A 16,122-nucleotide genomic window follows, 5' to 3' on the forward strand; every position below is an offset into this window, starting at 1 on the left:
TTCCCATCAGGTGGCCAAAGTATTGGAGTTTCAACTTTAGTATCCCTCTGCCTTGCAGCAGTTCAACTAGGCAGTAACCAGCCTTCTCCACAGTGGCATCCTTTTGCCCCCCAATTTTTTTCTCTCAATTATTGAGAGAGAGCTATTGCCATTTCAGACTAACTATAGATTTAAAAATTATTTATTTATTTGACCGCACTGGGTCTTAGTCGTGGCATGTGGGGTCTAGTTCCCTGACCAGGGATTGAACCTGGGCCCCCTGCATTGGGAGCGTGGAGTCTGGACCCCCAGGGAAATCCACCCCCAGATCTTCTGAATGCCTTGCTTTGCCCCATCTCCCGTAGCCTTCCCCTCCACTGGTGTACTTTCTGGGGTTCCCACCAGTCAAATCTTCAGGATTTGAGCCACCACCTTATACCAAGGACTGTCTGTCACACTGGCTGACCACAATGAAATCTCTTCAGCTGGCCTTAAGTGAGCCTGTCCCAAGTCCCGTTCTTACTGCCTACTTCCTTAAAAAAAAAAAAATTATTTGGCTGTGCCAAGTCTTAGTTGTGGCATGCGGGATCTAGTTTTCTGACCAGGGATTGAACCTGGGCCCCCTGCACTGGAAGCTGAGAGTCACAGCCCCTGGATCCCACTGCCTACTTTCTTAGATCACTTAATGTTAGTCTGCACCATCCAAGAAGCAGTCATCGAGATGGCATTAGAAGTGCAAGCGATTTATTAGGTGCAGTACTTATGAGGGAAAGTAAGGAGGAATCCAGGACAAATCAGAGGAAGGAAGATCCCTTAGGGTGCAGCATGCATCTAAGAAAGCTTGGCAAGTCTGCTTAGAGTCTTTGAGGCAAGGCTGTTCATGGGAGCAGTTCCATCTCCTGAGAGCGCCTCTGCCTGCTATTCCTGCTGCACCCAGTCATGAGCTCGGGGCTGCCGGTGGGAAGCATGTTGTAGCTGGGCACTGGGTTGACCACATTCCCCCTGCACAGTACATCTCGGGGTGTGCGTTCATGGCTGCTGTAGTGTCTTTCATTTCCAGGCTTTTCTTGAAACTGTGGTTGAATCTCTTATCTTGTGTTTTAGACAAAGGCACTGAAAGATGTTTGGAAGCTCAGTGTACATGGGGCGGATCATCAGTTGTGGGCTTCACTGTAATGTGACGTGGGTTTTGTCATGAGCAACCAGAATGTTCTTCTCTGTGCGTCCTGCATTTGCAGCTGCTCAGGTTCCCTTGGGAAGACATTTAGGCAACCAGGCAGGAAAGTATGTCTGGGTAGCTAATCTCATGAAGAGGGATCAACATTCAGACTGTAGAATTCATCTTGGTCAGTATGGTACCATCTCCTGGGCTTCCCTGGTGGCTCAGATGGTAAAGAATATGCCTGCAATGCTCAGTCCCTGGGTTGGGAAGATCCCTTGGAGGAGGCAATGGCTACCCACTGTAGTATTCTAGCCTGGAGAATCTCACGGACAGAGGAGCCTGGTGGACTATCAGTCCATGGAGTGGCAAGGAGTCAGACACAGCTGAGCTATTTTCACCATCCCCTGATCGCTGTTAAACTTTTCTGGAGAATACACTTCTATTCTGCTGCCCAGGAGGAAGGTTGCTTGCTTGGAGCCGCTCGGCCAGCTTCTTATCTAGGCTTCTCATGCCCACATCCAGAGGCACCTGCTCTTTGAGAAATTCCAGGGTGAAACTTTTGTTTGCTTCTTGCCATTTCTCTCTCACTTCTGGCTCAGCGTTCAGCTTTGTCAGCTCTACAGAGTAAGTGACCACTCTTCGATCTGCTTTCAACTGCCAAACTTTGTTGGTTTCTATTCCCATGACCTTTGTCCTTGTGGGTTTATGGTTTTGTAAAAACGACTTTACTGTTTTAGTGGGATGTGGGAGGGACCTGGATTGAAGTCATGGGTCCAGTCCTCCATTTTTTTTTCTTTCCACGATACACAGCATGCAAGATCGTAGTTCTCCAATCAGGGATGGAACCCTTGCCCCCTGCAGTATAACCAATGGACCATCAGGGAACTCACAATCCTTTTTTTTTTTTAATTATTTTTTAATAATTGGTGTCTTCAAGTAGCCTATTAGCTGGGTTCCATAGAGATGCTTCTCCACAGAGTAGTCAGTCTTTAAAAACACAAATTAGATCATATTACTTTCTTGCTGAAAACTCTTTGCTGAAGGTTTCTCATTACACAGAATAAAACCTAAGTTGCTTGCCTTTGGGGCTGGCCTATATGACCTCATGTGATCTGGCCCTGGCTGCTTCTTGGCCCTCATCTCCTACATCTCACCCCGTCGGTTATCTTCTCCAGTCACACTGGCTTTCTTGCTGTCTTCCAGACAAAATGTTCTTAATGTTAGTTTGACTTCCCAGGTGGTGCAGAAGTAAAGAATCTGCCTGCAATGCAGGAGACTCATGTTTGATCTCTGGGTTGGGAAGAACCCCTGGAAAAGGGTATGACAACCCACTCCAGTATTCTTGCCTGGGAAATCCCATGGACAGAGGAGCCTGGCAGGCTACAGTCCATGGGGGTCCCAAAGAGTCAGACATGACTGAGTATGCATGCGCACGTTAGATTATGTAACATTAGTTTGTGTTCTATTACATTTGCTATGTACTGACTTTTTTTGACAGAATATTAATTTTTATAAATTTAAATAATTTTTGTATTTTGTCCTTAAGAATGACTTCACTTTTCCAACAATGTAAACATGTACTTTTCTAGTTTTATGTTTCATTATGTTTACACCCTGGTTCCATGTTAATATTGTGAGGAAGGGGTTTAACTTGGTATTTTCTCCAAATGTGGCCAACTGTCTCAACACCAATTTTTTTTTGGAACAGATTCCTACTGATTAGAAATGGCATCTCTATCGTATACTTACCGACATACAGTGACCTGTCTCTGGGCTCTATAATCTTCTGAGTCATTTAGCCAGTTCAGTGTAAGTACTCTGCAATACTCACTTCTGGCTCAGCGTTCAGCTTTGTCAGGTCTAAAGCTGTTTCTTTTAAAATCATTTTACTCATTTACTTACCCACTTTTGGTTGTGCCAGGTCTTTGCTGCTGTGCAGGCCCTTCTCCAGTTGTGGCGAGTGGTGGAGGGGAGGGTGGCTGCTCTCTAGCTGCGGCGCGAGGCTTCTCCTTACATTGGCTTCTCCGGTTTCGGGGCGCGGGCCTCAGTAGCTGCGGTGGAGGCGAGGGTGGCTGCTCTCTAGCTGTGGCGCGAGGCTTCTCCTTACACTGGCTTCTCCGGTTTCGGGGCGCGGGCCTCAGTAGCTGCGGTGGAGGGGAGGGCTTCTCCTTACACTGGCTTCTCCGGTTGCGGGGCGCGGGCCTCAGTAGCTGTGGTTCGTGGGCTCAGCAGTTGCAGCTCCGACTCTAGAGCACCGGCTCCGTCGCTGTGGTGCACTGGCTTCGTTGCTTCTCAGCATGTGGGATCTTCCTGGACAAGGGATCGAACCCGTATCTCCTGCATTGGTAGGCAGATTCTTTACCACTGAGCCACCAGGGAAGCCCCTCACCAGTGTTTTAAAATGTTTCTGGAAGTTTTTCTAACATTTCCATTATTGTCCATCTTATCTTTCGAATGTACACTACTTTTCTGATGTGCACTCGAATTGTAATGATGTAGGGGCAGGAATATATATATATATATATATATATATTTTATCCTGGGCTTTCCTTTTCTTGCCTGGAAAATCCCATGGATGGAGGAGCCTGGTGGGCTGCAGTCCATGGGGTCGCAGAGTCGGACATGACTGAGCGCCTTCACTCCCTTTTCTAGGTTCACGGCATGCCTCCCTCGTTCAGGTCTTTTGCACCTTTCAGTAGAACTTTAGTTTTCTTCATAAAGGTCTTTCACGGTTTATGTTAGGCGGGATATAATCCTATTTTATAATGTTTGTTATTGTAAATGGGGGTTTAAGAAACTAGTTATTACTGTGAGTGGAAGTTAGTGATTTTTGTATGTTCCAGACATCTGACTGAAATTTTTCACTCGTTCTAAGAGCTAGTGCTCAGCCGCTCAGTCATGTCCAACTCTTAATGGGCCCATGGACTGTAGACGTGGCACCTCTGTCCATGGAATTTTCCAGGCAAGAATGCTGGAGTGGCCTTTAATTCCCTACTCCAGGGGATCTTCTGGACCCAGGGGTCGAACCTGCATCTTCTGCAAGTCTCCTGTGCATGGCAGGATTCTTTACCATTAATGCCACCTGGGTACCCCTAGAGTGGGTAGGTAGATTTATTTTGGCTTTCCCGTAGACGGTTAGAAGGCAATGGCAATTCACTCCAGTACCCTTGCCTGGAAAATCCCATGGATGGAGGAGCCTGGTAGGCTGCAGTCCAAGGGGTTACGAAGAGTTGGACATGACTGAGCAACTTCACTTTCACTTTTCACTTTCATGCATTGGAGAAGGAAATGGCAACCCACTCCAGTGTTCTTGCCTGGAGAATCCGAGACGGGGGAACCTGGTGGGCTGCCGTCTATGGGGTTGCACAGAGTCGGACACGACTGAAGTGACTTAGCAGCAGTGGCATAGATGATTAAATGTGCTGAAAATGTTTTTCCTCTTCTATTCCACCAGTGATACCCATTTCTTTTAAATATTTATTTTATTTGACTTTACTGGGTCTTAGTTGTTGTGGCACACAGGATATTCGATTTTGTCATGCCATGCAAGATCTTTAATTAAGGCATGTGGAATCTAGTTCCCTGCCAGGGATCAAACCTGGGCCTTCTGCATTGGGAGCTCAGAGTCTTAGCCACTGGACCACCAGGGAAGTCCTGAAAACCTAATTTCTTAGCACAAGTAGTGGGCTACTTATTTTGTTCTGATATCTTTTAATATTTCAACATGAAGTCACAGTGGGATTGTATCAAATAACTTTAAACAACTTTAGGACATTCACTTTGCTGAGAAGCTTTACTTTTCCTTGAGATTTTCTCATGTATGGGGGCTGAAATTTATCCTGTGCAAATCTATCCAACAGTGTTATTAAGTTAATCATGTTTTTTTAATTCTTCTTTTACTTTGCTAATATGGTGACTAGCATAGATTTTTCTCATCATTCATTTCAGTTTTGGTATATTTTAAAAAATACTATTTCAGATTTACTATTTCGATCTGGGTTTTAAGTATTGTACTTGCATTGCTTATTGACTACTAATAAGCCAATCTATTAAAACCATCATGATTATTCTAATGTGTAAAGTATAACCTTAATAAACCAGTAAGAAGCCCGCATTATTCTCATAAATGTTTTTTGAGAAACGGGAATGAGAGGTGATAGCATCATTTAGGATTCATTTAGATTCCACCTCTATTTGCCATTAAGTTGTCAGATAATCTTAAGCAAGACACACCCCTCTTGGCTTCAGACTGAAAATCTAGAAAATGGGACACTGAAAAAATAAATGTTAACATGCTGAGAACAGTGCCAACTACTGTATAAGTCTAAATTATTAAATGGCAAGTCAGGTAATTTTATATTTAACTGCAATTGTGAATGAGGATACAATATAAACTCAAGAAAATCTTCAAAGCCATGTAAAACCCGAAGGCATTAAAATTTATTAAATGATGCAATAACAACAGAATTCTTTATTTACAATAGCATTATTTAACATCAAATAAGCAAATAGCATCAGCAAAGCAATATTAACTTGCATAAATGTATTTAAAATTTCTCTTGAATATATCTACCTTTTGCATAAACTGCTCACACTAGAAATACAAACATCAATGCAGGTGAACAAAGTGATGTTTGGAGTCAACTCCATTTTGAAAATAAATCACAACCTGAAACACTGTAAGCTTTCTCCTGAAGAACCATAGTTAATATATTGCTTAATTTTACCCTTGTATAATCTTTTCATATACACACATCTCAGATGCAACTTCATGAGGAACTGTACAAATAAAACCACAAATGGCATAAGAAAAAAAAAGACAGTTAAATGTTTGAAGAAATGTATCATCATCACCATTCAACAACATAAAGTTTAAGTGATGATGCACTTATTCAAAAAATTGTACACAGTTCACTATACAAATATAATACATCGGACAGCTATGTAGGAATATACAAGACTTAAAAACAGATCTAAGGCATTATGCTAGATTTTAGCATTTTGAGGTTCTTGCACATAGCTTTTACCTGTAGTAAGAAACTTAAAAGGTTTCGTTTTAGTCTATAAAGAAACACCAGGGAGAAAATTCTAATTAAAATTGAAGCCACTACAGTAATTTCCTTTTGTGCAGAGAATGCTTTGCTCGGAGGCAGCATACTACCATACAAATACTAGAAAATTTTAAATTCACACCAACAATTAATGGCTTAAGTTGCATTTCAAAATTGATTGTGTATCTTTGGGTTCTGCAAGGGGATCTGTGCCACCCATTTCATGTGTTAAGCCCATAGGAACTCCGTTTTTAAACACAGATTAAAAACTGCATTATATAAACTGCAAAAACATTGCTTTCAATGGTTACAGGCCATGAGAGATACACGTGGGAGGGGGCATCTTCATCTTTTGAGTCCAACGAATTCATTGCAGGAAAACAGCTCACTTCACTTTTTCAACTTACCACGTTACATGAACACGTAGATGAGCTTCACAACCAAGTTAATGTATGTATACTTTTCACATTATGTGTTTTTCACATTTAGTAATATAAGTAAAACACTGATTATTTGTTCTATTAAATGAAAACCGAGGACTCGGTCTAACAAGTTTATTGTGTACACCATGAGAAATACTGATCATGGAGGGACTGATTTGGCCTTTGCTTCTATCATGATCAATGTGATCAGAGGATTCCTTCACTGACTTTTCTTAATTAGATGTAAAAAACCCATGACCTGATCTAAGCCGTAAGAGAACGGATCACCTCTCTTCCTTCAAAATGGCAATGATTATGAGTTATTCCCAATGACCAGAATGGCAGGTTTGCAGATCAGATCTGTCTGAACTGGAGAACACAGTGGGCAGAGAGTTAAGCAAGAGAAGGTACACAGGGGTTTCTGGACAGTGTCCAGTGGAAAGGGACTCCAACTCAGACAAGCAACTCCAGCTTACACTCCATTTTCTCTTCTGTGCTGTGTGACGTTCAAGGCATTCTAATTCACGTTTCTAAACGTCAACTGGAAACTGGTCACATGACACCAACTGGGACGTAAGCCTCGGGGTGCCACTGAGGGTGCTGAGCTCTGGTCGAGGTCTGCCCGAGTTGTTTCTCCACCACAGTTGGGCGACCCAATGGTTTGGTTGAGAAAAGCAGAGCCTTTTGAGGGGGGGACTGTGAATTGGTGGCCCCCAAGAAGTGCTGTTCCTGGGCCACCTTTCTGTAGTGAGACCCCCTAAGTGGAAAAGAAAGTAGCGAAATGCAGATTTCCCAGGACATTTCTTTAGCACGGAGCCACGCTTTCAGACTGTCTACTTAACCATTTATCTTTGAGCTCTATCTCTTTCTATACTTCTGTAATCTGTCCATAGAGAGAGACACGTATAAGTAGGGGTAGTTTGTCTATTTTTCACCCTTCCACAAAAAAACAAGCAAATTTCAAGGAAAAAAGACTTCTCTGTTCCTAAAAGGCCTGGCTAATGAGATATAAAATGCTTTGCTTTTTAGACATCAAAAAGACATCATTCTGAAATTTAGGTAAGAAAGTAGGTATCTTAGGAGTTGGGGAGAAATAGCTCAAAAAGGTCACCAGTTTCTTGGTATTACAGTTGTCTGAAACTGATGCCAATTAAGAAAAGATTATTCCCCTACCAGAGTGGGCAAGAAAAACAACCAGAAAAGTGGCGGGCTTAGTAACACGTAGTCTTCCTAAGGTTAAGAATATAAACATATAAAAATCAAGAACTGGTTTCTACAGCGGCTGCATATCAGATAGATTAGATAAATGACTTATGAGCAGAATCACAAGATTTAGAAAATAAAAAGTCTTAAGTCTACAAATCAGGTCTAATCGAGGCCTTGAGAGCCTTTACAAAACACTTTCAGGAGACACTGCTATGAAGATATCTAATTGTAACACTGAAGTACCTCATTTTGGATTCGATTCCACAATATGTATACCTCACAAAAAATTACACAATTAAAACACTTAAGTCCTCAACTTAAATTATTGCTTGTTTACATATAAATTGGATTTTATGTACCTTACAAAACTTCGGCTTATTAAGTCAGCACTGCTAAAAAAAAAACAAAATAAAAGACACATGGCGGAGGTGAACTCTGTCCTGATGCCTGCGGTCAATTTTAAGCACACTGTGGTTTTCTCCTGTGTGGAGGGCCAGTGTCGCGGGGAACAGAATGAACACACTTCCCGGGCAGGTGTCCAAAGTCTGATGGGTTTCGAGTACTAACTTTGTTCCTCTCCTTCCAGTAAATGCATTTTTTTCTGGAATTTCAGAGTTAGCGGCTGGTAAGTGGCTGGCAAAACATGGAAGGAAATAATAAAGGGCTTACCTGGTTTCTGTTGCTTTTATTAAAACAAAAAAAAAAAGTGGGGAGAATGGGGAAGGCAGAGGGGGAAGGGAAGGATCAGATGGAAGAAGAGGCGCTGATTCAAGCTTCTGATGGATCTAAAGCCAATTGAATTTGGAAATCAATTTCTTTTTGATTCATGATTTGGGCGAACTAGTTTGGTTTGAATCAAATAAATTGAAAAAAAAAAGAGGAAGAAGGACTTGTTACTGTTAACAGCCCTTCCACAGGCTCTTTTTCATCTGTTCAGGAACTGGAAATGATTTCCAACACTGTCTTGAGAACTTTCTACAAAGATACAACTACGATGTCTTGGTCTTCACCTCTTGGGCATGTCTGTACATACGGCATGGTCCATGGTGTCTGTCCTGCTTATCCCAGAGGCAGGCTTAGCTTAAAACATCTTTAGTTTGATTTTTTTTTAAAATCTTTTCTTTCCCCCAGATGAAATCTTAATCGTTTGGACTGGTTAGCCAGGGAAAACAAAGCAAGAAACCAGTGTCTGGAGCCAGACAGGAAGAGAACAAGAGCATGGGTTGTTTTCCTTAAATACATACATTTAGATACATTCAATCTGACAAGGGTGTGAAGTCTGCCTGTCAACATTTACTCTGCAGGAGAGATCTAAGTTGCACTAAGGTGAATGCAGTGAACAGACTGACAACTGTCCGGACGCGAGCTGCAGGCCACCTGTCAACATGACAGGCGGCTCCTCCAGGAGGAGGAGCCGAGGGACTCGGCCCGTCAGCCCATCTTGCTCGGGCAGGGCTGGATGGCAGGTCGGTTGGGTCGAAACGAAGAGACGCAACTCTCCAGATTGGTAAGTGTCTTGAGCAAGTGAGCCCAGTCAGCTGAAGAAAGAAGCAACCAGCTACCTTCAGTGTCAGCAGTATTTCTGCAGGAAAATAAAGAGAAAGTTGTGATGCCTCAGAATTTTTGGTAAAACCATCATGAGGCCCAGCATGAAAACATCAGACTACTCGGCCATTTTAAATAACGCCAATCACAAAGGTTACATTCACTTTTGTTTGTTTGTTTTGTAGGAAATTCAACATCAATTCTACATTTTCTCACTTAAGAGAGAACTTGAAAATAGTTATCTATGGCTAGGGACAACGTTTTCTACCATAAGAGGCCCCCTCACCTGTGCCAAACTGTTCAGAGTCCTTCCTCTTGTTAACAGGCCTGTCACCAGGCTCCCAACTCAGGTGGGTTCTCAGTACTAACTGTTCTACTGTTTCAAGATCTAGTTGGACACAGTAATATCACTCTTCTTAGAAAAAGTGTTTAAGGTGATAAAGAAATAATGTAGATCAGATTTTAAGACTGTTGCTTAAATAAAAAGAAATCTAGAACACTTAGAATAAACAGGCTTAATGCAGGGAGAGTGGGGTCTTAGCCACTGAACCACCAGGGAAGGTCCACCCCTAGATCTTCTGAATGCCCTGCACCATCTGACCTGCAGTAGGCTTCCCCTTAGAATAAACTTAGATTAATTAAGGAAGAAAGAACAATCAGAAGCTAGTTCCTCTTCATCCTTCTGAAAATCAAACATTACAATTCACAAACAAAAAAATCAAAGTTTGTGCTAACATGATAAATTCTTTGGTATTTCATTTTTTGCTTTGCTATAATCATTCCATTCTGGGGCAAAATGAGTGTTTTGCCACCATCAGCTCAATTAAAATGAGCTTAAATAAAAAATTACACAAACATCACTGTATATCCAATAAAATTAGATTTTTTTTTCTTCTTTTTTTGGTTGCATTGCACAGCATGTGGCTCCTGCATTGGAAGGGCAGGGTCTTAGCCACTGGACCACTGGGGAAGTCCATATTACACAATTCTCCTCAGTCTACTGGCTGACAACATGCCTGTGCCAATTCTAGTCTATGGAATATTCACAGCCACGGGTTTATTTCTCTGTTGTTTCTTACCCGTGATGCATCTCCCTCCTGCTTAATCATGTCCATTCCAGGCAGCTGGCTAGGGAAAAGGCCACCTCCCCTCAGAGCAGGGTCATTCACCTGAGTGCGACAGGACAGGATGTGGCTTTATCTGGAGAGACATACATACGCCTACGGGGGAGCAGCCACCCACCAAGCTTCTGCTTTGTTTCTAGGAGCAGAATTACCAGGACTGAAGGCCACTTCCCTTATCTAGTCTCCCACATGCAAGTTCTGGAGGGAGTGTGGAGGAACGTGAAAATGTGCTGTGCTCAGACTCTCATTTGTGTCCGACTCTCTGCGACCTCATGGACTGTAGCCTGACAGGCTCCTCTGTCCATGGGATTCTCCAGGCAAGAATACTAGAGTGGGTTACCATTTTCTTCTCTAGAGGATTTTCTCAACCCAAGGATCAAACCCACATCTCTCAGGTGTCCTGAACGGGCAGGTGGGTTCTTTACCACTAGCATCACCTGAGAAGCCCCTATAAATACACAGGCTACCTTCACAATTAATTTTTATTTGCATTCTATATAGAAATTCAACAGAGATAATCATATTAGAAACATTCTTGTCTTTCAGTTCAGTTCAGTCACTCAGTCTTGCCCGACTCTTTGCGACACCATGGACTGCAGCAAGCCAGGCTTCCCTGTCCATCACCAACTCCGGGAGCTTGCTGAAACTCATGTTCATTGTGTCGGTGATGCCATCCAACCATCTCATCCTCTGTTGTCCACTTCTCCTCCTGTCTTCAATCTTTCCCAGCATTAGGGTTTTTCCAGTGAGTCGGTTCTTTGCATCAGGTGGCCAAAGTATTGGAGTTTCAGCTTCAGCATCAGTCCTTCCAATGAATATTCAGGACTGATTTCCTTTAGGATGGAGTGGCTGGATCTCCCTGCAGTCCAAGGCACTCTCTCAAGTCTTCTCCAACACCACAGTTTAAAACCATCAATTCTTCAACACTCAGCTTTCTTTACAGTCCAACTCTCACATCCATACATGACTACTGGAAAAACCACAGCTTTGACTAGATGGACCTTTGTTGGTAAAGTAATATCTCTGCTTTTTAATATGCAGTCTAGGTTGGTCATAGTTTTTCTTCCAAGGAGTAAGCGTCTTCATGGCTGCAGTCACCATCTGCAATGATTTTGCAGCCCCCCAGAATAAAGTCTGTCACTGTTTCCACTGTTTCCCCATCTATTTGCCATGAAATGATGGGACTGGATCCCGTGATCTTAGTTTTTTGAATGTTGAGTCTTAAGCCAACTTTTCACTCTCCTCTCACTTTCATCAAGAGGCTCTTTAGTTCTTTGCTTTCTGCTATAGGTTAGTGTCATCTGAGAATCTGAGGTTATTGATATTTCTCCTAGTCAATCCTGATTCCAGCTTGTGTTTCATTCAGCCTGGCATTTCAAATGATGTACTCTTCATTTAAGTTAAATAAGCAAGGTGACAATATACAGCCTTGACGTACTCCTTTTCTGATTTTTCTAACTGTTGCCTCTTGACCTGCATATAGATTTCTCTGAAGGCAGGTCAGGTGGTCTGGTATTCCCATCTCTTTCAGAATTTTCCAGTTTGTTGTGATCCACACAGTCAAAGGCTTTGGCATAGTCAGCACAGCAGAAGTAGACATTTTTCTGGAATTCGCCTGCTTTTTTGATGATTCAAAGGATGTTGGCAATTTGATCTCTGGTTCCTCTGCCTTTTCTAAATCCAGCTAGAACATCTGGAAGTTCACGGTTCATATACTGTTGAAGCCTGGCTTGGAGAATTTTGAGCATTACTTAACTAGCGTGTGAGATGAGTGCAATTGTGTGGTAGTTTGAACATCCTTTGGCATTGCCTTTCTTTGGGATTGGAATGAAAACTGACCTTTTCCAGTCCTGCAGCCACTGCTGAGTTTTCCAAATTGGCTGGCATATTGAGTGTAGCACTTTCACAGCATCATCTTTTAGGATTTGAAGTAGCTCAACTGGAATTCCATCACCTCCACTAGCTTTGTTTGTAGTGACGCTTCCTAAGGCCCACTTGACTTCACATTCCAGGATGTCTGGCTCTAGGTGAGCGATCACAGCATTGTGGTTATCTGTGTCATGAAGATCTTTTTTGTTTAGTTCTTCTGTGTATTCTTGCCACTTCTTAGTATCTTCTGCTTCTGTTAGGTCCATACCATTTCTGTCCTTTATTGTGTCCACCTTTGCATGAAATGTTCCCTTGGTATCTCTAATTTTCTTGAAGAGATCTCTAGTCTTTCCCATTCTATTATTTTCTTCTATTTTTTTGCATTGATTGCTGAAGAAGGCTTTCTCATCTCTCCTTGCTATTCTCTGGAACTCTGCATTCAAATATTATATTTTTCCTTTTTTCCACTGCCTTTAGCTTTTCTTCTTTTCTCAGCTATTTGTAAGGCCTTGTCAGACAATCATTTTGCCTTTTTGCATTTCTTTTTCTTCGAGATGGTCTTGAATACTGCCTCCTGTACAATGTTCCTCTGTCCATAGTTCTTCAGGCACTGCCTATCAGATCTAATCCCTTGAATCCATTTGTCACTTCCACTGTATAATCGCAAGGGATTTGATTTAGGTCATAGCTGAATGGTCTAGTGGTTTTCCCTACTTTCTCAATTTAAGTCTGAATTTGGCAATAAGGAGTTCATGACCTGAGCCACAGTCAGCTCCCGGTTTTGTTTTTGCTGACTGTATAAAGCTACTCCATCTTTTGCTGCCAAGCATATAATCAATCTGATTTCAGTGTTGGCCATCTGGTGATGTCCATGTGTCGAGTCTTCTCTTGTGTTGTTGGAAAAGGGTGTTTGCTATGACCAGTGCGTTCTCTTGGCAAAACTCTGTTAGCCTTTGATCTGCTGCGCTTTGTACTCCAAGGCCAAATCTGCCTGTTATTCCAGGTAGCTCCTGACTTCCTACTACTGTATTCCTGTCTCCTATAAGGAAGAGGACATTGTTTTTGGGTGTTAGTTCTAGAAGGTCTTGTAGGTCTTCACAGAACCGTTCAGCTTCTTTAGCATTACTAGTCAGGGAATAGACTTGGAATACTGTGATACTGGTTAGACTTGGAAATGAACAGAGATCAATCATTCTGTTGTTTTTGAGACTGTATCCAAGTACTGCATTTTGGACTCTTTTGTTGACTGTGACGGCTACTCCATTTCTTACAAACAAGAGCAATATTGTCTAGGAACCTGGAATGTTAGGTCCATCCATGAATCAAGGCAAATCATAAGTGGTTAAACAGGAGATGGCAAGAGTGAACATCGACATTTTAGTAATCAGTGAACTAAAATGGACTGGAATAGGTGAATTTAACTCAGATGACCGTTATATCTTATGTCTTTACATGTTTACTTTTCTGAGTGCAAATTAGACCAATGATCCTTTCCCACACACTGTCCTTCTTTGGCCATGCTGCGCGACTTGTGGAATCTTAGTTCCCTAACCAGGGACTGAACCTGCACCCTCAGCAGTGAAAGCAATGTCCTAACCACTGGATTGCCAGGGAGCTCCCTTCACCTGGTTTTATGTTTAGGAGAAAAAAACATCAGTTCTTGAAAATCCCCAAATATAATTATTTAAGAAAGTGCATTTCATCACTCCATTTTTTGACGCTCATTTTTTGATACTGCAAAATCCTTCAAATAAGATAAAAATTTAGAAGACAAGAAAGTTAAGAAATATTTTAAAAGATCTTTGAGCTGTCAGGGATCCTTTTGTATTTCATCATCAAGTATTTCTGTTAATTGCACTAACACTAGTGATGCTAAGGTGAAAAAACACTCTTCAAAATAAATGTGGGAGTTGATGGCAGATGTTAAGCACATGGAAAGACTCATTCAATTGCAGAAACAGTCAAAAAGTTGCAATCAGGAAACTGAGGGTGGTTTCTCCTTGAGGTGCTCACCTGCTCGGGACCCATGGAGGACAGCCCTGACGTAGGCACGGAGGTCACTGAGGTCATGCTGATCTGTCCAGTCATCTGGTTCATGTTGCTCATCCCGCCTGTGTTGGTTGCCATGGATACATTGATGTTCATGTTGTTGTTGTACATGCTGGTGTTTGCCTGCTGTGCGAAGTGTGGAGGGGACTGTTGCGAGAACATGCTAGAAACACAGTGAAAAATTAAAATGTTAGAGCCCTTGGGCAAACAGGGAGGCAGGATGAATAAACCTAGGCTGAGAGGACCCGGGGAGTGGGGCATAGGGTGATGGCCAGGAGATGGTGAGATCAGAGACAGCAGGGGAAGGGCTCAGCCAAGCTGCAGGGGTCACTGCGTTCTGGCCTGTCCCCATCATCACCTTTTTGGGGTGGTGGACAAAGTCTGCAGGGACACTTTGCACTCTCATGTCTGCACCAGACAAGGATTCTGTTTGCTTTTATTACCTGCACCGATGGGGGGTGGGCTTCCCAGGTGGCGTTAGTGATAAAGAACGTGCCTGCGATGCGGGTTCAGTCCCTGGGTTGGGAAGATCCCCTGGAGGACAGCATGGCAGCCCACTCCAGTATTCTTGCCTGGAGAATCCCATGGACAGAGGAGCCTGCTGTGCTATAGTGTTGCAAAGAGCTGGACATGAATGAAGCAACTGAATATGTACACATGGTAAGAAGGTGGCTTCCAGGCCACTGCCTTCCACACCACTTGCTCTCATACATTGGGGGTGCTACCTTCTTGCGGTGGGGGTGGGGCGGGGTTCCTTTTACTCCCAAGGCAAAAATATTAAGCTAGGGTTTGGTAAATTCTGCTAACTTCTGCCCTAGGAAAGGCAGATTGGCTTATTACTCAGAGGTTTACTTGGTATTGTTTGCTTGAACAAAGAAGAACTATCCAGAAGAGAGACAGGTGGGCTATAGAAAGACTGCCTGGTGATTGTTTCAAAAAGACACAGCCATGTGGCATACCTGTTTGCACCCATGCTCCCCTGCGCCCACCCGTTCATGTCCGAGGAGGCCTGGTAGGCTGGGTTTGCCTGGGACTGCTGCAGCATGGGGCTCTGGGTGTGCGCCAGCCGGGGTGATATCAGAGGGCTCTGGGGTGCGGCGGCTCCAGTGAAGCCAGGGTCAGGCTGCTGACTTATTCCTTAAAAGACAGAATAGAAATCCCATGGAGACTGTTAGTTTTATCATAGGGGCAGGGGACAAAAGAGAACATTCAAATCAACTATACAAAGAAAATTACTTTCATGAGGGAGGTTCAAGAGGGAGGGGACATATGTACATCTATCGCTAACTCATGTTGAGGTATGGCAGAAATCAAAACAATGTTGCAAAGCACTTATCCTTCAAATAAAAACAAATTTCTTAAAAAAAGAAAATTACTTTCAAATACCCTATCCTGTGCTGGTAAGTTATACACATTTAAAAAAGATTCCAAGTTGGGATAAAATGCATTAAGAAAAAGTCTCCATACCTTGGTTCTCTATGGTAATTAGAGGTGTGCCCAGGAGACATATTAACCATTGAGACTAAAGATAAAGAAAATACCATTCTTGCCCCATATCCCTTGCAAATCAAGAATGGGTCAAATGTATGTATTTCTCTTTGACTGGAAACAGTCTTCCAATGTTTATGTGTCACTACAATTGGATTAAACTGGGTTAAAGTTTGGCTTTCTATAAAAAGTCAACACACTTGAATATTTTTTTATTAAGTTATTGT

The 16,122-nt window shown here is 42.6% G+C and overlaps 1 protein-coding gene across 1 annotated transcript in view; it reads right to left on the minus strand.

Moving 5' to 3' along the window:
* Nucleotides 1-1,555: 1,555 nt before the first annotated feature.
* NCOA2 (nuclear receptor coactivator 2) overlaps nucleotides 1,556-16,122 on the minus strand; it is a 289,674-nt gene continuing 275,107 nt past the window's right edge. The window contains exons 20-24 of the mRNA XM_068983427.1: nucleotides 15,367-15,544; nucleotides 14,372-14,570; nucleotides 10,445-10,534; nucleotides 3,044-3,285; nucleotides 1,556-1,835 (exon numbers count right to left, since the gene is read on the minus strand). Coding sequence (XP_068839528.1) covers nucleotides 1,556-1,835; nucleotides 3,044-3,285; nucleotides 10,445-10,534; nucleotides 14,372-14,570; nucleotides 15,367-15,544 — 989 coding nt within the window. The remainder of the gene's footprint in view (nucleotides 1,836-3,043; nucleotides 3,286-10,444; nucleotides 10,535-14,371; nucleotides 14,571-15,366; nucleotides 15,545-16,122) is intronic.

Source organism: Capricornis sumatraensis, chromosome 11 (genome assembly GCF_032405125.1).
Source record: "Capricornis sumatraensis isolate serow.1 chromosome 11, serow.2, whole genome shotgun sequence".
NCBI lineage: Eukaryota > Metazoa > Chordata > Mammalia > Artiodactyla > Bovidae > Capricornis > Capricornis sumatraensis.